This window comes from Lathyrus oleraceus, chromosome 7 (genome assembly GCF_024323335.1).
Source record: "Lathyrus oleraceus cultivar Zhongwan6 chromosome 7, CAAS_Psat_ZW6_1.0, whole genome shotgun sequence".
NCBI classification, from domain to species: Eukaryota; Viridiplantae; Streptophyta; class Magnoliopsida; order Fabales; family Fabaceae; genus Lathyrus; species Lathyrus oleraceus.
In genome coordinates, this window is record NC_066585.1 from 283,717,648 (window position 1) to 283,742,666 (window position 25,019).

General features: G+C 36.8%; 1 protein-coding gene across 1 annotated transcript; it reads right to left on the minus strand.

The window, feature by feature from the left end:
• Positions 1-16,545: 16,545 nt before the first annotated feature.
• LOC127103458 (uncharacterized) lies at positions 16,546-17,825 on the minus strand. Its single transcript, XM_051040714.1, has 2 exons — positions 17,607-17,825; positions 16,546-16,881 (listed from the first exon to the last, which is right to left on the minus strand). The coding sequence occupies exons 1-2, from the start codon at positions 17,823-17,825 to the stop codon at positions 16,546-16,548; spliced, it is 555 nt and encodes a 184-aa protein (XP_050896671.1).
• Positions 17,826-25,019: the final 7,194 nt, after the last annotated feature.

The following is a 25,019-nucleotide window of genomic DNA, read 5'->3' on the forward strand; positions in this document are numbered from 1 at the left end:
TTGGTTGTTTCTAACACCATTTCAAGTCCAATTGTTGTTGAAAAACTTCATTGTAGCCGGTAATTGTTTTACTATTGCCTTCGGTCAAAGTCTAATTGTTGTTGGCGCGTATCCGTTAAAAGTTGGTTGTAATCCATTGCTTACGGTCAAAGTCCAATTGTTGTTGGAAAAATTTGTTAAAAGTTGGTTGTAATCCATTGCTTACGATCAAAGTCCAATTGTTGTTGGCAAAATCCATTAAAAGGTGGTTGTAATCCATTGTTTATGGTCAAAGTCCAATTGTTGTTGGCACGTACAGAGAGTTTGATAGCCCTGTCTTCCCTGATGGTTCCATGAAAGTCATGAGTGACTCTTCATTTTAAGGAATTCCCAGAAGTTTGGATCTTATTCTTGTTTGAAAAACTCCAATGATGTTTGTTTTTATTGATTTCTTCATAAAGAATCGTCATAGTTTGTTTTGCGTGGATGACTTTCTAATGAGAAAGCTCCAATGTTTTGTATGGATGACTTTCTAATGAGAAAGCTCCAATGTTTTATATGGATGATCCTTCTAATGAGAAGACTCCAACATTTTATGTGGATGATCTTCTAATGAGAAGAATCCAATGTTTTTTTTATGGATGACTTTCTAATGAGAAAACTCCAACGTTTTGTGTGAATAACTTTCTAATGAGAAAGCTCCAATGTTTTGTGTGGATGATCTTCTAATGAGAAGATTCCAATGTTTTTATGGATGACTTTATAATGAGAAAATCCCATTGTTGTAGTATGGATGATCTTCTAATGAGAAAACTCCAATTTATTCTTGTCTTGGATAATTTCCCTATTAGGAAAATCGAAAATATCTTATTGGATGAATTTCTTATGAGAAATCTCTAGAACTAACAAATATACTCTAAAGTGTCGTCAATTCATGTTTGAACATGTTTATAAAACTCCCTTTGATTTTTCCCAAGTATTGTTAGTTCATGTCTGAACCTGTGGGTGAAACTTTCTTTGAATATCCCAATGTTGAGGTCATGTATGAACCTATTGAAATTTTCCTTGATTTTCTAGCATTGTCAGGTCATATTTGAACCTGTTGTTGAAACACTTTGAATTTTCCAATGCTGTCAGGTCATGTATGAGCTTGTTGATGGAACTTTTTTTGTATGTTTTCCAGTATTGTCAGGTCATGTTTGAACCTGTTGATGGAACCTTTTGATATCCCTCAGCATTGTCAGGTCATGTTTGGACCTGTTATTGAAAGTCTTTGAATATTCCAATGGTCAAGTCATGTATGAACCTATTGATGGAATTCTTTGATTTTTTCCAGCGTTGTCGGGTTATGTATGAACCTGTTGACTAAACTTTCCTTGATATTCAAGTTGTCATCAGGTTATGTCTGAACCTGTTGTTCAAACCTTTTTTGTATGTTTCCTAATGATGTCAAGTCATGTATGAGCCTGCTAATTGAACACTCTTTGAATATTCAAGTGTTGTCAGGTCATGTTTGAACTTGTTGTTGAAAATTCTTTGAATATTCTGGTATTGTCAAGTCATGTATAAACTTGTTGATAAAATCTCTTTGTATATTCCTCAGTGTCTTCTCTAGTAGGATTGTTATCCCAAGTATATTTCTACCCTCATTCGTTATTTTTTGTGAGCCATTATTACCGCACCTCCTCATTCCCCACAAATTTGTTTATCGTCCATCATAAAAAAAATCATGCTAGGCTTCGTTTCATCTCATGTCAAATCCCCCGCAAAGAAAAAAAAGTCTTTCATACATTTATAACGTCTCATATCATTTCATCAAGGGACAAAATTTGGGCCTTTTAGTATTTAACTATCTTCCATCGTGATCACATGAAGATTAACATTCTTCATATTTTCTGGTTGAAGATACTTAAATAGGGGCAACTGTCATACCCCAATTTTGACTCTCATTCAATAAATAGATACACTTATCATGAGCTTCGCATCATCTACACATCGTAGCATGCATTTCATTTTGCATAATGCCTGAAATGTCAACCAGAATAAATTTTCGGATTTTACAGATAGACTGGTCGAACTGGTCCTCAAATGTACGTAAAATTAGCGGGGGAAATTTTCAAGATCGATCTTGTAGACGTCAATTTTTTTAATCTACGGTTCACGTAGTTTAACCTGACGTGCTCGTTTTAATTTTTAGACTAACTTTTCAGTCGTATTTTGGTCAGTCTGGGCCTTTTAACCGGTCAAATTTTATTTCAAAATTGGCTCAAACGATGTATATTTCTGAGAGGTTTATTTTGCGCTGATCATTTTGGTGATGTCAGTTTAATTTTACGAGCATTTTTGTGCCCAAATTTTATTCATCTTGAGTGATTTTATTTTAATTTCTTTGTCAAAAAGTTCATAATAATTAATTAGAATTTTTTATGTTTTGGTTCCGATTTAATTTTATTTATTTATATTAGTATTATTTTTATTTAATCTAATTCATTTATAACTATTTTTATACTAACAACACTCAAAAGGGCATTATTGGTATTAAATAAGTTGCAACCCTAAATTCATTACTATATAAACATGTGATTGGGCAAGTGAAAAAGGGGATCCAACCATTCACCAGTAGTGGTGCCCGATACCAAATTCCATTAGCTCATTTTCATAAATCCCGGAAAGATAGCAAAACAAAGAAACAAAAGGAGAAGAAAAGCAACATTATTTTCATCAGTATCCATCTCACATATCTTCAAAAAAGGAAAAAAAAACTCAAACTTTCTATTCCATATTTTGTCTCTCATTGATTTGAAAACAAAAGAAAAGAGGAAATGAAATGAAAACTAAAGAGGATTCAGATTTGTATCAACAATGCACCACCATGATAGTCCCTTTACTAGTCTTCATTTCCTAGCTTTTCTACATCAAAACAAACTCTACGCTCACAACCTGTTACTTCTCACTCTCACAATAAAATCTAAAAAGCTACACGTACAAAACCATTAAACCACTCCATAACTTACAACAACCTAAACACGTTGTTCATTTCGCTGGAACACCATACACGCTTCCAACACATAGCTCAGTCCACCATTTCGTTGTTCTGATTTTCTCCATTTGTGAATTTAAGGTTTACTTTTATGACTCTCCATTGTGTTATTAGATTTGGTTTTGATTTGTGTTTGATATGGGTGTGTGTTTATCATCCATACATGTTATGCTTTGAAAAATATATATTTATTTTCAACTACTATGCATTGCAATTTCACATTATGTATTCTTTGGTTTGTTTCAATTTTCACATATATTTTGTTTGTTTCTGATTTCAATGTATATATATTTTTGTTGTCATATACGCTTTCAGTTTACATACTTTCAATTTTAATACATATATATTTTACAGTTTTCGGTTATAATTATATATGTATTTATTTTGTTTTTGTTTTTACCTATATAAAGATTATATATGTATATATATTAATTTTTTTTATGTTTTTATATATATACGTACTCAATTTTTATGTTTTTATTGTGAATTACGCGTGCATGTTGTGTTTAGCTTTCTATTTTTCAATTACTTTGAATTAATGTGAAAAAGGTTGTAACACTGCTATAATAATATTTTGGTTGTTGTTGTCTTTCATTGCATTGCGATTTTGGAGTTAAAATACAATTTAGCTTTTGAAAATAGTTTGGACGCATAGATTCATTTGCTCGGTTTCTTATAGAGTGATTCATGCATGAATCTACCCTAAGTGGGCTTAGAGCTAAATCCTGTTGGTTTTCGATTTCGGTCGATTTCCGGTCCCATGACATACTCTTGGGCTTTCTTACAATTCACTTTTAAGCAATACCAACTTAATTTTCAATAATTTCAAACATTTGTACATTAATAATTTTTAATTTAATTTCAAACTATTTTATTAATTAAAATTGCAAGCTATAAGTGTTCGTCTTCCCTTCAAAACACTTGTAAATATTCAAACTTCTTTTCTCAATAGAATTGAAAGAAAAAGATTATCCGGGTGAAAGGTTCAAACGTAGTCCCGAGTATTAGACCCAAGTTGTAAGAGCTTGGAGGTCATAAATACTCGTCTTTCCAACCCAAAAAGACTTTCAACCAATCAAACTCTTTTTTTCTCGTCGTCATGCGATCTTCAAAAACCTTCTCATAAACGAAAGACATCTTGTCTTAATATGATGCAAAATAATGCTTCATCCATAATTGTTGAGTTGAGATAAGTGATGTTTTTCTGAATGTTTATTTGTAAATCCATTTAATGTATTGTATATGTCCGCTCCTCATATGTTTTGGGTAAAACAATGTTTCTCGTCGATTAATACAAGATAGATTTTGCTAAAATTGACCAACAAACAAACTTTTTTTACCTAGAACTACGTGTGCCTTGAGTTCTTTATTAAGATACGTAAAAGCAGGATTGCAAAATCTTGTCAGGCCCATTAATAAAAAAACTTAGATTTAGTCTCCTTCGTTGCAAAAAATCGAAAAACATCTTCTCTTTTCTTTTGATCCTATTATTATTTCACTCCTAATAACTCGAGAAGCCTGACATTTCTAGTCTAACACTGACGTGCACAATTAACCTAATGGTTCCCGTTGAATACAACAGATATGAGGGGTGCTAATACCTTCCCCTTGCGTAATAGACTCCCGAACCCTGATTTGGTTGCAACGACCATAATCATTATCATTCTTTCTTAGGTTTTATCGATATTTCCCCTTTCCTTTTTAGGAATAAATAAAGTTCGGTGGCGACTCTGTTCAGTCCATCATGCGAGAGTGCGATTGCATTTCTCTAAGTCATGTACCCATTTTTTGAGGTGTGACATGTGTTTTAGCTTGAAAAAGGGGTAGGGTTAATGCATGAATGAAAAAATAAAGTCAACAAACAAACAGACAGTACATGACTAAGAAGTCAACATAAGATCATTTCCCTTGGATTGGTACATAAAGACATATAAATTGGTAAGACATGAACAAGCTATTTGCATGTTTTTGAGGCATGATAAACATGAACAAGGCATGACAAAGGTTCATATAACATAACAAGTATGAGTATATATTAAATCATTATGGGAGTTTATGAAGGAAATACTTGAATGAGGTGATAAACAATTACAAGATATGGTTATAACATAACAAATTGGGATAGAATTACAAGACATGATTTAAACAAGTGTGCATTATTCATCACAAGGGTATCAAACCACATAAGACAAGTATCGTAATCAAGATATATGGTTGTCAAGCAAAGTTGTGACAAAAAGACATTCAACACATGGATCATATGAACATGGTGCAGAAAAAGTAAACCCTAAGTGGATAACTATACATTCAAGTCACACAAAAGGCAAGAACATGTTATGGACAAGTTTAGACCTAAACCCTAATCATGGCATGAACAAAGAACAAGTAAGTGGAAACCCTAATCACCTGCTAACCATTCATTCAAAAATGTTTTTCAAGGTGAATCAATTAAGACAAGGTATAACAGTAATCAAGTTTAGCATGTTAAGGACAACAATCATCATTTAAAAGAGTGTGCTATAAATCATACAAGTTTTCAACATTAAGAACAAACCAGAAATGAATCAATTAGGAGCCCTAAAGACATATAAAAGCACATGTTTCCCTTTAAACAAAAAATTAGTGAAATAAAATAATATTTTGGGATTTTTTTGAATCATCATAAAGTAGACATCCTCATGAACATATGGCAAAAAGAATGAGTTAAAAAGGCTAAGGGATCATGAAGTTATGAATTTTTGAAGTTTATGAAGAAAAATGGACATTTAAACAAAATGAGAAAAGTAAACATTACAGTGGCCAGGTTCGAATCCATGCTCTTAGGGTTACATGCGCTGCTTGAAAAATAAAACAAAACCAAAGGCTGGGTGAAGGGGATTCAAACCCCAAACCTTTTGGTTACAAGTGACTTAAGGTGAGCGCTTCTACCACTGGGGTGGCTATACATCTGTTCATTATAACACAAGGAATTGTATATATTTTATAATGTGTCGCATTTTGAAATATCAATGCCACATCAACATCTTCTTCAACCTCACACTCTCTTTTTTTGTTTTTGTTTTTTTCTTTTATCATTTTTTCCAGATTTTCTAACAAACATCTCTCTCTCATTTCTTAACCATTTTTCATGAAATAAAGATCAAAATTGCTTAGAAAAATGTAAGGAACACAATGGTATGATAGGTTTTAGCTAATACTCAAAGATGAAGATGCACGAAGGCCAAAACCAAAACTGAAACTTTAGGTTTCATGCAACTTAAATTCACATAAACAACAATATAAATGGCATGTGAGTTAATGATGAACCTTAACACAATAAATGCTACATGTTTGCTTCAGAAATCACATGGAAATGTTGCGTGTATAGTGAGTTTCGAAGGGCAATAATATACCTATTGGAGCAAGGTCCAATGCCTCTTCAATACCACTTCTAGCTACTATTTGATGCTTCTCCTAATGCTTATGAACTTCCAGAAGATGATTGGAACCCTTGGTTGGCAGAATGCATGAGAAAAATGAGAGAATGGAGGATAAGGTTGAAAAGCTCTCAAGAATGGAGTTTCACTTGGAAAGCATGGTGTATGGATAACTGAGATTTTGTCTTCTATTTATAGGGATCCTTGAGGGTTCAAGAAACCCCAGATATCATAAAATAATTGTGGTTTGTACTTCATTGCTTACTTGGTGGGTGTCGCATTACGCGAAAAACCGGCGGGAAACAAGAACAACAGAGCCGCCACCGTGCGTTATTTATCCCAAAAGGGAAAGGAAACGCTCGAAGTAAACCTGGAAAAAGCATGGTCTCGCGACCAAAGAGAATGGGATCAGGAGTCGGTTATGCGAAGGGAAGGTATTAGCACCCCTACGCATCCGTCGTACTCGACGGGATCCACGCACAATAGGAAGGAAAATGGTTGCTAAACACTGCTCACAAACATCTACATAGGCTGAAAGAGACACAAGAAAACAAACAAGACTGACTCGGCAGGATATCGCACCCTGGGCCTACTTAGTCTATCAAGCATAGACATCAAAGTCAAAGTAGTTCGGACCGGGGAAACGACACATGCTCGCTAGGATATCGCATCCTATGCATACGTATCTCCTTTGGACGAAGGAGAATCAGAGCATTCGTAGCTCGGCTCACGCACGCCAAACAAAACGACACAAACACGGGCAAACATAGAACCCGAATGCCAATTGCTGGACTTACATCAGCTTCCGAACCAAACACACGCACACTGGAACCCGAATGTCACTCGATGGACTTACATCAGCTTCCAAGCACACAACAAGACAAAACAAAGACACAGGCGCCCGGAGAGATCTGCTCATCTCCTGCCTACGTACCTCACCTGGTATGAGGATCAGGGCGACGTAGTTCCCCTACGGAGGGACACAAGACTAGCCTAACCAGATAACAGAGGGAGACACAATTAGGGAGACTACGACTCGAGCCTAGATGTTATCATGCAAAACCATCCCTAAGTCAAGGTTTCTAGCTAACTTGCACAGGAAGCAAGCCTATCCTAAAGCACAAGCAATAGCAAACAATCACAAACAGCACACACTATATGCACACAAGTGAGGCTCAAACAAGGGTGGGGCTGCAAGAGCAAGCCAACTGTACAGGGTGAGTTTTGCTCTTAACCTTGACATCGAGAGCCAAGGTGAAGCAGATGAAAGGTAGATGAAGATGAGACTTCACAGCTCTTATCCATGGCCAGGGAGAGCTTCAGACAAAGGAGCGTGGGTTCAGAATGTGGGAACCCTTCTACACTCAAGACACGGACTCAACTGTACAACTGTACAAGATCTTGGGTTACTGTCCTCAATGCGTCAACACAGTGGTGTGAGCAGAGGGACGACTCAACAGAATAGCAGGAGATAGATTGCATATCTCTTTTATCCGCCAATTGCCTCATAGAGGTCTTTACCTGCTTGGGGACAAAAGTAAACAAGCACAAACATCGCCTCTTAAGGAGGACTTCAGACAGGTGCCTGGCCAAGTAACAGGCCAGGTCTTCCAGACTACATGGAGACAAGAGATTCTACCTTAATGCTTAAGCAAAGCAAAGCAAGCTAGTTCTCAAGGAACTAAAGCGACTATGGTACCTGAAATCAATCAAATATAATCAGTATCTCAATCACAAAGTCAAAACAGACAAATTATGAACCAACAGACAACACAATCAATCATGTGTGCAAAGCACAAACTCAAAGCAAATGAGTTAGCGTCCTACAAAACAAACCAAGTTAGTTCATCACAATCAAATAAACCAAACTCAATCAACTTGAATTAAACTTTCCAAAGCATTTTGCTTCTTAACCTGAAAAAACAACTCAAAGGTGAGAAGTAAGACCACTAGGGCAAGCCTAGGGTCAAAAGGAGATGAAAAATTCAAAACAGCAAGTAAAAATTGATCAAAACCAAGATTAATCAAACAAGAATAGAATCTAATTGGCCTCACATCAAAACTATGCACCAAATCCATTTCATAAGCTAAACACGTCAGACTATGCAATTTGGAATCACATTGGAGCAAACAGAATGATTACAATCAAATCAATACCAAAATAGCTAAATAAATTCCCAGAAAATTCAATCTTAAACAGAACACATTCAATGAGCTACATATCAAATTTTATTGCAATTGGATAAGTGGAAGTAGGTTAATGAAATTCAGAAAGTCAACACCAATTCATACAAGCCCATACATGGTATCAAAACAAGCATCAACTTCCATCAATCATAAAACAGTGAAAAAACATGAGAAATGAATGAGACCAAAACCAAAATGTGCCTTAAAATGTCTACAATCACTCCACAAAATTTCACATCCATCCAATTAATAACCAGAATTTCACAAATCAAATGCCAACATGTCCCACAAAAAGTCAACAAATTACTAAACAGCAAACAAAAATCCCAATCAAATAGGAAATTGATCAACAAATCCTACAAAAAATCATGATTAAAGTAGACATACAGATGTAATCACATGCAAAAATCCAGGGCAAATGACATAGCATAGGCATGGAAACAAAATTCATGAACATGGCATAACATAGTGTGACACAAATTGTCACACTCAACTTGATAACATCATATCTCTCTAACCAGGGACTCAAAATTAGCAAACTATATACCAAAATCACCAGGAAAGAGTCAAGAACATGCATGTAAAATTTCAAACATTTTGGATAAGGAATCATTATTTCATGAAGGAAATGGTAAAACATACACATGAAGCATACATGATGAAAGGCATTAGGCAAAGTCAAAAATCAACCAGGCACAACTTTGACTATCATACCTAAAACAAACTAGAGAGAATTTGGAGATGAATGCAAAAATTCTCATTCAAATTGGAGCATCCATGATTTAATTATGATTTTTTGAAGTTGAATCACAAAATGAAATAAACATTTAACATTTAAATGAATTAATGTGGCGCCAATGGCAAATTCGTAAATATGCTACAGCCAGGACAAAACGCCGCGTTTTCATTTATTCAGTGGCGTGGTGTGATTGGTCAGTGGAGGCGGGAAACAACATTTTGAACGCAAGCCATGGCAAAATGGATCAAACGCGGAAGCTGCAGCGGAAAATCGAACACAACGTCGTGTTCTTCATGTTCATACCGGTCAACACCAAATCATCACGAAAATCATCATGCCATATATGGATCGACTCATCACATCACGTAGATAACTAATCTAACAAGCAATTAACCTAACTCTAATCATGCTTCACGGATCGAGCCAAGAAAGTTTCACAGTCAAACATTCAGATCTACATAACTCATTCAATACTCAACGAAAAATCATGATTCAAGTTGCAACATAACCTATGTTCCACGACCTATCTAAACCACATGTTGATTTCGAGAATCGAAGGTTTCGAAATCTCACCTTATGGATGTGCAGCTCGCGAATCTGTGCGATTTTTGCTTGGAATTGCCAAAACAGATCGCCTATTATGTTGTAGAAGATGAATGCCAGTGATCGTTCAGCTCAGAAATGATTGATGAAGGAGAAATCTCAAAATGCCATGGAAGCTCAATGTTGCAACAGTGCCAATTCTGCACGATTCTTCCACCAATTGCCTCCAACAGTTCTTCAAAATCACCTGTAAATGATGAACAATGCAAAAGAAAGCAGAAAGAATGAAGAGTTCTTGATGAATGAGTCAAAAAAGTGTGAGTGAAATTGTGAGAAAATTGAGAGAATTTGTGAATTTTGGAGTTTGATCTGAAAAAATGATTTGTGATCAAGAGTTTCTGTTACAATTATGCCTTTATACCACCTCTTAATCCAGTTATTAATCAAGATTAACAAAAATTCAAGTGGATTAGTGTAATGCATATGTTAAGCAAAGTGGCCAAAATGCCCTTTCCAATTGTAGCCAATGCAACAGTAAAAATGCAGTTTGAGCAAGTCATATTTGTCATTTGGAATGTGTTGGAAAAGGTTTCAAGTGCAAATGACATGTAATTTTGAAAATCACTATTTTTCCCACCAATTTTTAAATGGTTCACTTGAAAAATGACCTTTTGCTATGATGATTTTTGATGAAATGTGATGATGCATTATGAAAGTTCATGTCAAATGTGACTTTCTCAAAAAAGAATCACCCAATTTGGCCTTTCCATTCAAAAGTTATGGCACTTTGAATTTCAACATTTTCTGAAAATGATTTGATCATAACTTGCCAACCACATATGAGAAATGAGTGTTCTTGGACTTTTTGGAAATGGGAGAACAAGATCTTCAACTTTCATGTTGGACAAAATTCCATTTGAAGCTTGTATGATGAAGTAAATTTGAGGAGAAAAACTTTCCATTTTGGGCAGTTGAAATTACAGGTCACCTGCCATTTTTAGAAACTTTTGATCTGACTTTATTTTCTTCAACCTTGATCTTTGATATGTCAAATGAGACTTGTATGGACATGAATGAAGCCTTTCAAACCATCTCCCACCTTCAAATCCATAAAATCAGGCACAGTTGACCACAGTTGACCATAGTTGACTTTTTATGGTTTCAGCTGAAATTCAGCTTGACTGATGACTTCTGAGCACCCAATCTTTGGCCAAATCACTTAAAAATGATCCTTAGACCATATGAACTTGGTAAACCAACCTTAGGGCCTTGTCTCAATGGAAATGGCACATGCTTGCTTGTTTGACCTGATCTCCTGACCAATTTGACCTAATTTGTCAGCTGAACTTGCACTTGGGCAAATGGCTATGCAATGCTATGCAATGGACTTTGTTATGTTAATGACCTAAAAATAAAAATGTATGCACAAAAGGTAGGGTGCAAATTTGAGGTGCTACAGTTGGTTCTTGCACGACTCACCAAGTGGGAAGCTTGGCAAAAGAAAGAAGTTCATGGAGTGTTTTGTGTTATACTTTCTAAAGCATATGAGTTGACTTGAGGTTTGGAGTTGGTATGTATCAGATCCAAATCCATTTGGGAGCTCAATGGCACTTCTTGTTGGATTAAAGCTACTTTATGCAAAAGATGGAATAGTTCATTGTGTATTGGTTTAGTTACTTGGATAATAGCTCAAAAGTGGGTGAAATCTTTTGATTAGGGGGGTATTTGGAAGCAAGAAGTACATATACTTGTAGATTTATTTGGATTTGTAATGTAATTTGACTTGGAATTCAATCTATGAACCATTTCATGAGGTTGTATTCCCAAATTCGATTCTTTTAGCTCAAGCATGGGAAATTCTTGCTCTTGGACATTTTGGAAAGATGGAATCATGATCTACAACTTTCATTTGATCACTTTGCTTGAATCAACTGAGATCTTGGTGAAAATTGGCATAAAGTTGGTCACTTGACTAGGTCAACATGCTGGAAATTTCACTAAGTGTTTTATTACTTGAAGTGTAAACGAATCCTCTACTTCATGGCCTCATATCTTCTCATCCATGAATTTTTTGGGGTTTCATCACCTAGGACAAAGTTGAAGTATGAATCAAGCCCTTTAATTTGATCATTAGAGGAGAGAAAATGGTGGCTTGGATCACAAGTTTGCCCCGTTTGCAAGTAATCTTGATTTTCTTGATTAAACTTGATCAAATGACTTCATTGATCATATTTTCGTGATCCTTGACTTGAAAAGTCCATAGTTAACCAAGAATCTTAAAAGTCAAACTTTGACTTTAGGCACTTGTTGACTTTTCATCAGTTGAGTTCAAAAAATTTATCTGTTAATGAGCCTAACTTCCTGAGCCATTTGAATTACATGAGCGGGTTATGAGAGCAAATTTGAGGACCTAGATCATGCTTTCATCAAAAAGTCATCATTAAGTCGATTTTGACCAAAAACTCTAATTTGGAGTACCAAATGAATTATGGCTTGATGAACTTGAATTGAGTACAAACTTTGATTGTTGATGGGGGGAGACTTTTGTTCACCTTGAGATGTTTATGATCATACTAAGCCATGATTGACCCATTCACTGAACTTCTTGATGCCAAAACCCTATCTTGCAAACAAAGAAAAACAAGACTAAGCCTTGATTGATCCATTCTCTGAACTTCTTGATGCCAAAACCCTATCTTACAAACAAAGTAAAACAGGGCATATATATTTTTTGTATTTTTGTGGGGTTATCAGAGCATACGGGTATACCCAAAAGTATTTGATTACATTGATGTTATGCAGATGATACAAACGATAAGGGATCTTAGTGGGTGAAATTAGGATATTACAGCTGCCCCTATTTAAGTTTCATCCATCCAGAGATATGAAGGTTGAAATCTTCATCTCGACGAGATTTTAGAGACTTAAATATTAAAATGCACAATTTTTGACCCTAAGATACCGCAATGATGCTTATGATATGATGTGAATGCAAGACTCTGAATTCCATGGGTAATGATGCCACATGAGACACACTACTGTAGGAGAAACCAAGCAGATAGAAGAGGGACTAACACCGGGGAATAACACCAAAGGTTAACAAACTAGGGAAAGTGCTTAAATGAATGAGGATAAAATTAACACTCCACCAGGGAACAAGAACATAAGTTCTGATAATTGAGTGAGAATCAACTTCCAATATTGGAAAAAGGATCCAGTTTCTTCTTTAATAGACTTTCATTTGAGAAAAGGGTGATCACTAAATGGGAGATGGGAACCAATGACTCCACCGAGGATCTTCAAAACAAATTTCTTAAGTGAAGAGAAAAAGGAATCTCGTCAAACTTCTCTAGAAGGAATTTTTCAGAGAGATGGCCATTTGATGAGAGGATGATTTTGATAACGGACTTACTGGGGAAACTTCCATTAGTCGTAGTTAACTTCACCATGGGGAAGATAAAGCAATATTGATACTTTTCGATAAACTTCTCTGACGGGATTTTCCCGGAGAGGTATCCATTTGAAATAAGAGTAATTGATATGTTGATAAACTTCAACTAGGGAATGGACAAACTTCTCAGAGAAGAGACTTCAATTTGTTGTCGGATAAACTTCAACCATGACCCGGGTTGTATGCCACAAACGAGTTTCCATTTCTTCTTTAATCAAGTATTCCACTTGAAAAGGATAAATAAATTTCAACAAACTATTCGGGTTCTATGCCGCGAATGAGTCTCTATTTCTTCTTTAATAAAGACTTCCTCTTGAAAAGGGTAAGTAAACTTCCCCAAACGATTCGGGTTGTATGCCACAAACAGGTCTCAGTTTCTTCTTTAATCAAGACTTCCTCTTGAAAAGGGTAAAAGAGCTCCAACAAAATTCTCTGACGGGAATTTTCTGGAGAGATAACCATTTGGTGAAAGGACCTCACCAGGGATAGACAAACTTCTCGGTAAAGACCTCAGTTTGTCATCCAAAACGAAACAAGCTTCTCAAATAAAGAGACTGCCAATTGTTATCGAATAAATTTCCACACGATTCGGGTTGTATGCCATAAATGGGTTTCAATTTCTTCTTTAATCAAGTCTTCTACTTGAAAAGGGTAAATAAACTCCAAAAAACTTCTCTGATAGGAATCTTCCAGAGAGATAACCATTTGATGGAAGAATAAAGAAGTTGATACATGTTCAAAACTTCACTGGAAAGAGACAAACTTCTCGGAAAAGAGACTATCATTTGTCATTCGAAACAAAATATGGGAACAAAACAAACTTCTCAAATAAAGAGACTGCCACTTGTTGTTAGGTAGGGATTTCAAAGAGAGTGTTACAAGAACACTGCTAGGGAAACAAAATTTGTCTTTGATGGGGAACCATAAACAAGTTTTTCACGGGGGATCGAAGTATTTTGAGGTGCAAAATAAATGTACCATCAATCTGGGTTTTTACAACCTAGAGAGATTCAATATCAGACCTGTCAGAGATCAGGTTCAATCCAGGAATAAACTGGAGAGGATAGTCAAACAAGGCTCTTCTTAGTGAGGAATGATCTCAAACTGGGTATTCATCCTATCCTAGTATGGAAAGGAGAGCTAAATCAAAACCTTCACGAGGAACAAACTTAGTGGGGATTTAGAACGGGTATACACTTTCTGCTTAAGGTCGAAGACTTTCCTGAAGAGAGGAGATATATATCACTTGGGGGATAAACATAGCTAAGTTAAGTAAAGCAACACAGAGGATGCAATATGAATATGAATTATAAATTTAATTACGCATGATGTATATGCATGCGTGAATGCGTGTTATGTTTATGCGGACAAAATTGGCAATAGTAGATGAACTGGAGATGAAATAAACATCTCAGTACAAATTAACACTTGGCTAATCTCAACAGGATGGAAACCTCACTTGAGATAAAACAATGAGTCGTCAATGGAGTAAAGTTTTCCTTTAACCCCAATCTTCTCTAGGGATATTAACATAATGGTGCCAAATGGAGGAAAGGTCTCCTAAAGGAGCAAGAATCATTCGTTGCTACAATTCCATTAGGAATAATAAAGACATTATTTTAAGAAAACACTGAGCTCCGCACATAAGGATCCAACCTTTTATGGGATTACTGTTGACATTCCTTATTATGTTCATAAATTAAAAGAAACACACATGCACTTCTTAAAAGCAAGAAGGAAGTAAAATAAGAGTTGCAAATAAATGGATAAAGTCTCGATTTTTATTAAAGGAATGGTAGTCTGCCAATGGCAGGACTCCATGGATCCTTTTACAAAGATGAAAAATGGTAAATACAGGAAAAGGCTACATTAAAATGCAATGGCCATTATTCCCCCTATCAACATTGAAATCCATTGTATTTGAACTTCTGGTGAGAGTAATTTAATTGAGAAAACTTTGATGGGTGAGGTCGCTTTAAATTGATCAAGTTTGGCCTGATGTAGTTACTTACCATAATCCCTAACTTTTGCCTAGATTGCCCCTTGCGGGTGTCAATCTACCGGGATAATCATTTTCTATTTATGTCTATAACTTTTGCCTTCTCTGTACACGCGAGGTCGCCTTCTCGGAACACGCGAGGTCGAACCTTCTTATCAAAAGCTTTCTTCATCCTTTGTTGATACAATTGACCATGGCATAAAGTCGTCATCCTTTTTTCTTCAATTAAATTCAACTAATCGAATCTACTCTGACACCATTCAGCCTCAAACATTTCTGCTTCCATCAAGACCCTCATTGACGGGATCTCAACCTCCACGGGGAGCACTGATTCCATGCGATATACAAGAGAGAAAGGGGTTGCCCCAATTGAAGTGCAGACGGAAGTACGATACCCATGTAGAGCAAAAGGGAGCATCTCATGCTAGTCCTTGTAAGTCAAAACCATTTTTTGGACGATCTTCTTTATATTCTTATTCGCAGCTTCAACGACCCCATTCATCTTGGTTCTGTAAGAAGATGAGCTATGGTTTTCAATCTTGAATTATGCACACATTTCTTTCATCATCTTGTTGTTTAAGTTTGATCCATTATCAATAACAATCTTACTTCGAACACCATAATGGCATATTAGTTGATTCTTGATATATCAGACCACCACTTGATTGGTCATATTGGCGTATGATGCAACTTCAACCCATTTGGTAAAGTAATCAATGTCCACCAGAATGAACGATGGTCATTCGAAGCTTTAGGTTCTATCGTACCAATCATGTCAATTTCCCACATAGAGAAAGGCCAAGAAGAGGAGATAACATTGAGAAGAGTTGGAGGCACATGAATCTTATCAGCATAAACCTGACATTTATGGCACTTCTTCACATATTTGCAGCAGTCAGATTCCATTGTCAGCCAATAGTTTCTTTTGTACAACATGTCTTCATTCAGAAATAAGGTACCAACCAACCTTTTAAGAGTCTTCTTACCTTTGTTTGATCCCCTAGATGGGTATTCTTGTCTTTGAATAAAGCATTTAATATCATGATACCATGGTTTCTCATCAATGACCTCTTCTGCATCGAACACATGAGCAGGTCTGTCAAGGCACATAACATTTATTGTGGGCACATCATTCCACTAGTTCACAACAATCATGGAGGATAAAGTTGCCTGAACATCTGCTATTTGATTCTACTCACGAGGTATATGATGAAATTCAATTTGGTTGAAGAAAGTTGATAACCTCCTCACATAATCTTTGTAAGGAATCAAACCAGGCTGACGGGTTTCCCATTCTCCTTTGATTTGATTAATCACCAAAACTGAATCTCTATATACATTCATAATTTTGATTCTCAAGTCGATAGCCTCTTCAAGACCCATAATGCATGCTTCATACTCTTCCATGTTGTTTGTACAAGTGAATGTAAATCTTACGGTAAATGGAATATGAGAACCGTGAGGAGTGACAATGACTGCCCCGATTCCATTTCCATAAGCATTAACAACTCCATCAAATATCAAGCCCTAACGGGATTCTGGATACGTCTATTCACTCGGCAACAGTTCATACATTACATCCTCGTCAGGGAAGTCAAATTGAATGGATTGATAGTCGTCAATTGGTTGGTGATCTAAATGGTCAGCCAAGATACTTCCTTTTATTGCCTTCTGGGTTGGTACTCAATATCGTATTCTGACAACAACATCTGCCAACGAGCAATTCTTCCAGTTAAAGAAAGCTTTTCAAAGATGTACTTGACTGGATTCATTTTTGAGATCAACTAAGTAGTATAATTGAGCATATATTGGCAGAGACGACGGGAAACCCAAGCTAAAGAGCAACAAGTCTTCTCGAGCATAAAGTATCGAGACTCACAATCTATGAATTTCTTACTCAAATAGTAAATGGCATGCTCCTTTCTTCCAGTTTCATCTTGTTGACCGAGAACACAACCCTTGGAATCTTCTAATATGGTCAAATACATAATTAAAGGTCTTCCATCCACTAGAGGAATCAAAATAGGAGGCTCCAACAGGTACTCGTTGATACTATCAAAAGCTTTCTGGAAGTTTTCAGTCCACACACAACCTTGATCTTTGCGAAGAAGCATGAAAATTGGCCCACAAGTAGCAGTCACGTGAGATATAAATCGGGATATGTCATTCAAACGTCCGAAGAATCCTCTCACTTATTTCTTTTTTATTGGTGCGGTCATTTCTTGAATAGCTCTGATTTTATTAGGGTCTACCTCAATACCTTGTTGATTGACGATGAAGCCTAGGAGCTTTCCTGAACGGACACGGAAAGTAGATTTGTTGGGGTTCATACGGAGCTCGTACTTCCTCAGACGTTGAAACAACTTTAATAAATACTCAACACGCTCCTCTTCAGTCTTGAACTTAGAAATCATGTCGGCCACATAGACCTCAATTTCCTCGTGCACCATGTCATGAAAGAGTGTCGTCATGGCTCGTTGATTGATTTCCCCAACATTCTTCACACCGAAAGGGATCACCCTATAGTAAAATGTTCCCCAAGGTGTAATATATGATGTTTTCTCCCTATCTTTGGGTGCTATTCTGATCTGATTGTAACTAGAGAATCCATCCAGGAAAGAAAAGACCTTGAACTTGGCAGTGTTGTCGACCAACATATCAATATGAGATAAAGGTAAATCATCCTTTGGACTGGCCTTGTTCAAATCTCTCTAGTCGACACATATTAGAACTTCGCCATCTTTCTTTGGATCGGGCACCATGTTGGACAACCATTGAGGATACTCAGATGTAACAAGAAAACCGACATCAATTTGCTTTTGAACCTCTTCTTTGATCTTGAGAGCCATGTCTGGGCATGTTCTTCTTAACTTCTGTTTAATCGGCAGACATTATGATTTTAACAGCAAATGATGCTCCACAATATCAGTATCAAGACCTGGCATGTCCTGATAAGACCAAGCAAACACATCTGTATATTCTCTGAGAAAATCTATCATTCTCTCCTTGACATCCGGGACAAGCAATGCCCCAATCTTGACCTCCTTTCTATCTTCTTTGTAACCCAAGTTAATCACTTCTATTGACTCTTTGTGAGGCTGAATGACCTTTTCTTCTTGCTCAAGTAGCCAGGAGATCTCATTTGGAATCTCTTCATCACTCTCTTCTTCGGCCTCAAATACGGGTAAATCAAAGTTGGGAGAGGGCATAGGGTCATTGCTTTCAATGGGTGTGACATTGATTAATCTGGACACAATGATTTATGCTTGTTTTTTAGGATAAAAATAATGGAATTTGCATGCAGATATTGAAAGTGATTTTTGTTTGTTTGTTTTAGGTTACCATTTTTCGAAAGGCAAAAAGTAAAACAAAAAGGAAGATAAAACGAACATTTTTATTAATGATAATGGGATCTTGAAACAAAACCCAACAAAATACTCTTACGTCTTGGGCAGAACGAAAGGAATTTTTGAAATGACAATAAAGTATTACTTAGAAACATGAATAATTGTAGGAACATCAACGACTATCCAATTTTGGCAGACCATCCCATGCGTCACGAAGCTCTGTGCATCCTCTTAGGGGTCTTCTTCAATGACAACATTTATCTTAAATTGAGTAGGGTTGATGAATCCTCCATTCTGGAAAGTTTCTTGAATAGGACGGAGAACTGCGTCTTATTGAACATCCTTTGAAGATGTAGGTGAGAAGCCAAGGCCCTCACGAAATTTGTTTTCAGGGAGACTCACAACTTGTCCCCATCCACCTGCTGAACCATCTTTGACTAACTGTCGTGCATCATTGAAGGAACAAATGGAAGCTCCATTCTATTGTATGTTCTTGTAGGTAATATATAGAGTTTGAAACTGGGTTCCAACCTCGTCCTTGGCATCGACGAAAGAAAATGATGATATGTGGCTCACCACTAAAGCTTCTTCTCCATATATTGTGACTAACTTCCTTTTTCTTACAAATTTGGGCCTCTGATGAAGAGTTAAAGTGACAATCATTGCTTCATGGATCCAAGGGAGACCCAACAAACAACTGTAAGAAGCATGGATATCCATCACTTGAAAGGTGATTTGAAAGGTATGTGGGCCAATGGTCATGGGGAGATCCACTTTACCGATGACAGTCTTTCTAGAGCCATCAAAAGCTTTGATAATAACCCCACTAGATCTCATAGGAGCTCCTTGAAAAGTTAATCTAGACAAAGTTGATTTTGGCATGACGTTGAGTGAAGAACATGTGTCTACCAATACACCAGATAGATAATCAGTAAGGAAATTCATGGAAATATGCAAAGCTACATTGTGATCCTTGCCTTATACTGGGAGTTCTTCATGACTGAAGCTCAAATTGTTGCAGGCAGTTATGTTGACGACGATGTTGTCGAATTGGTCAATCGTTACATTATGGTCGTCATAAGCTTGCTCGAGAACTTTTGGTAGAGCCTCCCTATGAGCCTCGGAACTCATTGGCAGGGATAAAACAGATATCTTGGAAGGGTTTGTAGGAGCTGGTCCACAATTTTGTATTCGCTCTTCTTGATCAATCTCAAAACCTCATTGAATTCTTAATTGATATTAGTTATGTTGGGCTCTTCTACAACATCATGTGTATTGCTCATAGTTGACATCTTAACTTGCATTTTCTTCCCAACTAAAGCTTCAACATTTCTTGGTGGTACCATAGTGAATACACGCCCGCTTCTTGTGACACCACTTACATTGGAAATGTTAACGACAGAAGACATAGAGGGTAGAGGAACCTCCTTTCCATCTTTGATCATGGTTGCTTGGTACTTGTAGAGTACGACTTTGTCATATTGGTACGGAGTTGGGCCTGGTAAGTAGATAACCAAAGGCGACTTTGTAGAGTTGCGATTATCGAATGTGATCTCCAAGGGTTCGGGAATGTTGAACTGAGGGATTATAACATTTAAATTGTTCTAGAGATTTCTGGGGTGGACAACGGTGATAGTTCTTATGTCCAACCATTCTTGTATATCCTGTCGTACAAGGGGACATGCACCTGGGTTTGTCGAGCAAACTTCACAGGTGGTATAATCAGGTGATGGAATAAAAAAAGCCGAAACAAACTTTTGTGCATCTCAACCAAAGATCCTCTCATAAATCTCACATCGTAGACTTAGTAATTACCTTGACAGCCTTCAACCATATTAACTTGATTGAAGTTCCGGTTTCTATAAACTCGGACAAGCCAGTTGTCTATTTCTCTTTTCAAATCTTCCCTTAAAATGCGACAACCATGAAGATTTGTACGGAAAAGTCCATAAGCTGCATAGTTGTGTGGCGTCATATAGATAGCTCACCAAACTTAAGGTGCATCTCAACTAGATCTCCCTCTAGATAACATACATCTTAAACTCTGAAAGTATCGGGATAACCTTCCACCATGTTGATAGAAGCTCCTCCATGTTGAGGTAGGGGATTGACTTATAGATTAGGGTTGACATCTCTGAAAGACAGAATGCCGCTTTTGATCAATCTTTGGACATCAGACTTCAAGCCATAACAATTTTCTAGATTGTGTACGGGTGCCCCTTGGTGGTAGGTGCAAAATTGGTCAGCTTTGTACCAATACAAAAGTTTTTCTAGAATAAGGGGAGGAGGTCTAGTTTGAATTTGTTTCTTGTCGACCAAAAATAGGAATAATTTTGTGTAAGTCATAGGTATCAAATCAAATTGCGGCCTTCTTTGAACTTTATTATTATTCTATTATGGATGAGTCTGTTGCTAAGGCCATTGTTGTGGTTACGGGATATTCTGCTGGATGTATTGAGGTTGTTGTTGTGTAAATTGTGGTTTTTCTTGTCGTTGTTGAACTTATGGTTGAGATTGTTGTAAGAACTGTGATTGGTAGGCTGGAGTTACCGCTACAATATGTTGTTGTTGATATCTCTGCCTTGGTCTTCTGTGTACCACCGTACTAGCGTCTTGCTCTTTCTTCTTAGGGAACCCAACTCCGAACTTTCTGATGCCTCTAGATGAACCACCTTCTTTAACCAATCGTCCCTCACTGACACCTTCTTCGAGATGCATCCCCATATTCACCATGTCAATGAAGTCACTTGGTGCACTCGCTATAATTCGTTCATAGTAGAAAGGAGTTAGAGTCTTCAAGTAAATCTTAGTCATTTTGCTTTCTTCGAGAGGAGGACAAATCTAGGCGGCAACCTCGCGCCATCTTTGTGCATATTCCTTAAAAGTTTATTTGTCTCTATGGGACATAGCTCAAAGTTGATCTCTATCAGGCACCATGTTGACATTGTACTTGTATTGCCTGATGAAAGCTTCGCCTAGTTCATTGAATATGCAGATATAAGCACTATCCAAGTTCATGTACCACTTGAGAGCGGCACCAGTCATCTTGTCTTGAAAGTAGTGAATTAGCAAATGGTGGTTGTCAGTTTGAGTGGATATTTTTCGGGCATACATAATTAAGTGGCTTCTCAGACAAGAATCCCCTTTGTATTTTTCAAAGTCAGGTACTTTGAATTTGGCTAGTATTTTGACATTTGGCACAAGGCAGAGATCATGAGCATTCTTCCCAAATAGATCTTTTCCCCTAAGGGCTTTAATCTCTCTTTGCATCTCGGTGAATTGATCTTGGAATTCATCCATTTTCTCATATGCTCCCATACACTCACTTGGAGTGGCGTGAAAGATGGGCTCTTCTTGGTATGGAGTAGTGTGTATCATAGGAGGTGGTACCGACATGACAGTGATCAGTGCATTTTGATGCACATTCTTCTATATTTATACTTATGCATTTCCATGTTTTAGTTTGATTATTTTTCCCTTTTAATGTATTTTTATAATTTATCTTATTTTTACACTTATTTGTTTGTCGCAGTTTATTTTCAGCATTAGCAGTCTGCACGAATAAATTCATAACTGGAGCTAGGAGTATCAAATCGAGGCGTGTTACCAGTTGTTGGAAAGCTAAGAGAAAGAGCTACGATTTTCATGAAGAAATCAGAATCTAATTCGGACTGTAGCATGTTTAAAAAATTAGTTGAGCCTTCAGCATTAGATTTATATTTTGTGTTGGGTTATTTAGTTTGGGTTTGGGTTATGTTTTGACCAAATTAGGGTTATTCTACTTTTCCTATAACCTAAGCAACCGAAAACAGTACAAGGTATCACTATTCACGAAAATTTGAAAGCTTGTACGAATTCCATGGAGAACTAATCCCTCTGATTCGATCTGCCGTAATTCAGGTTCCAAAACTTGAGCTTATTATAATGTTAATTTTAGTTTAATTCCTTTCAATGATATTTTGTGTTCTTGTATGCTTAATTCGATTGCATGAAATATATTGATTCAATTTGGTTGATTGTATGATCCTAACATAGGCACGTCACGTTTGCTTAATTCGTTTTTGTGTCTGATCAATCATGTTTGCTTAATCCATGAAAAACTTATCTCGTTTGCTTAATTCAGACAATAGGATCATACATCTCGCAAACTTCATCGCGCTTGTCATTGAGTTTGTATCCAAATAGGAATAGACAATCCGCTTAGGGTATTAAAATTATATTAATCGATGATAGTAGGAACTGAATCGGTAGATTGAATTATTTCATAATCACTTATTTCATAACAACTTATTTCAAGAATTGCTTTTAATAATCACTTTTTCTTAATCGAACACCAAACCAAACAACCCCCCCTTAATTCGATTTACCTTTGGATAATAATAATCAAGAATCCTTGTGAGAACGATATCCGAGTTAAAATTATCGTCGTACTACGTTTTTGAAAAACACTCGTTTTGACCCACGCGCGACAGCGGATCAAATTGGTGCCATTGTCGGGGGTTCTTGATTATATTAATCGTTTTTAGAGTCATAGGTTTAGTGCCTATGCGTCTAGGTCCTAGATTCCTCACGGTTCTGCCCAACTCGCGTTTTAGAGTCCAAAAAGTGAAAAAAAAAATCGGTATTTGGGAAAATCGATATTTCCCAAATTCCTCTTTTTTTCTATTTTTTATGAATTTTATACTGTTTTCACAGAGTCGAAAAAAATCAAAAAAAATCTTAAAATTCTAATTTTAAGTCATTAGATTAATTTCGGTGTTAGTTTATTTTTCTGAATTTATTTTAATCATTTTCCTTCATTGTGTTTGTTTTTGACTATGGATGACCAAAGAACTTTAAGGCAGTTAGCTGCCCCTGATGTGAATTATAATGGCCTGTGTATTGAATATCCTGATGCTAACACTCCTTTTGAACTAAAATCTGGTCTAATACACTTGTTACCCAAGTTTAGTGGTCTTGCAGGTGAGGATCCACATAAACATCTCAAAGAATTCCAGGTTGTGTGCTCTACACCGTTGAGGCCTGAAGGAATAACTGAAAATCACATCAAACTTCGAGCTTTTCCTTTTTCATTGCAGGGTGCAGCAAAGGATTGGATATATTATCTCGAGCCAAATTCAATTGCAAGCTGGAATGCCCTGAAAAAAGTGTTCTTAGAGAGATATTTTCCTGCCTCCAGAGCTGCCTCGATAAGAAAGGAGATTTGTGGTATTAGACAGAGTAATGAGTCATTAACCGAGTATTGGGAGAGATTCAAACACTTGGTATCCAACTGCCCTCAACACCAGATCACCGAGCAACTACTCATCTAGTACTTTTATAAGGGTTTGATACTGATGGATAGGAACATTCTTGATGTTGCTAGTGGTGGAGCACTTGTTGATAAGACTCCAGCTGTTGCCAAAGCCCTTATTGAAAATATGTCCCTTAATTCTCAATAGTTCACTACTAGAGACAATTATGTGCAAAGCAAAGGCGTAAATCAAATTCAGGTTTCTTCCAACAAAGCTTTAGAGACCATAATTGATGAGCTCACTGCCTTAGTCAAACAGTTGGCAGTAGCAAAACCTTAAACAACAACAGTGTGTGGTATTTGTACTTCTCATAAGCACCCGACCGATACTTGTCCTATTCTGAGACACGAGTCCATTACTAAGTTGCCTCATGCTTATGCAGCCAACCTTTACAATCAAAACAGGTACAATAATACTCCTGACCTGTCCACCAACAAATACCATCCCAATTGGAGGAACCATCCCAACCTTCGATATGGAAACCCACAACAGAACCCACCTCAAGTCGTTGACCCTGCACCTTCCGGACCATCCTTAGAAGATCTTGTCAAACAAATGGCCGCCAACAATCTCCAATTCCAACAAAGGACCGATTCTAGCATTCAGACCTTGAACACGCAAATGGGACAACTTGCTACTCAAATAAATAACATGCAAGCCCAAGGGTCGAACCAGCTTCCAGCCTAAACAGTTGTCAATCCAAAGGATTCTAATGCTAATGTGAGTGCGATTTCATTGAGATCTGGAAAGGTTACAGAAACAACCCCTGAAAAAAATAAAAAAAAATTATTGAGGTAGCATCTGAACCTGAACCTACTCCATCTGAACATGTTTCATCTGAAAAAATTAAAGAAAATGAGTATGTGCCACCAGTCCCCTTCCCACATAGAGTTCTGAAAAATAAAAGAATTGAGGAGGGAGACAAGGAAAGAGAGATATTGGATGTTTTTAGAAAAGTTGCGGTAAATATTCTGCTTCTTGATGTAATTAAACAGGTTCCTAAGTATGCAAAGTTTCTGAAGAA

Coding starts and splice junctions, on each gene's coding strand:
- LOC127103458 (XM_051040714.1), bottom strand. CDS start 17,825: ATGACGACACTCTTTCATGACATGGTGCACGAGGAAATTGAGGTCTAT. Junction 16,882..17,606: donor TCAATCAACAAGGTATTGAG/GTAGACCCTAAT, acceptor GAATCCCGTTAG/GGCTTGATATTTGATGGAGT.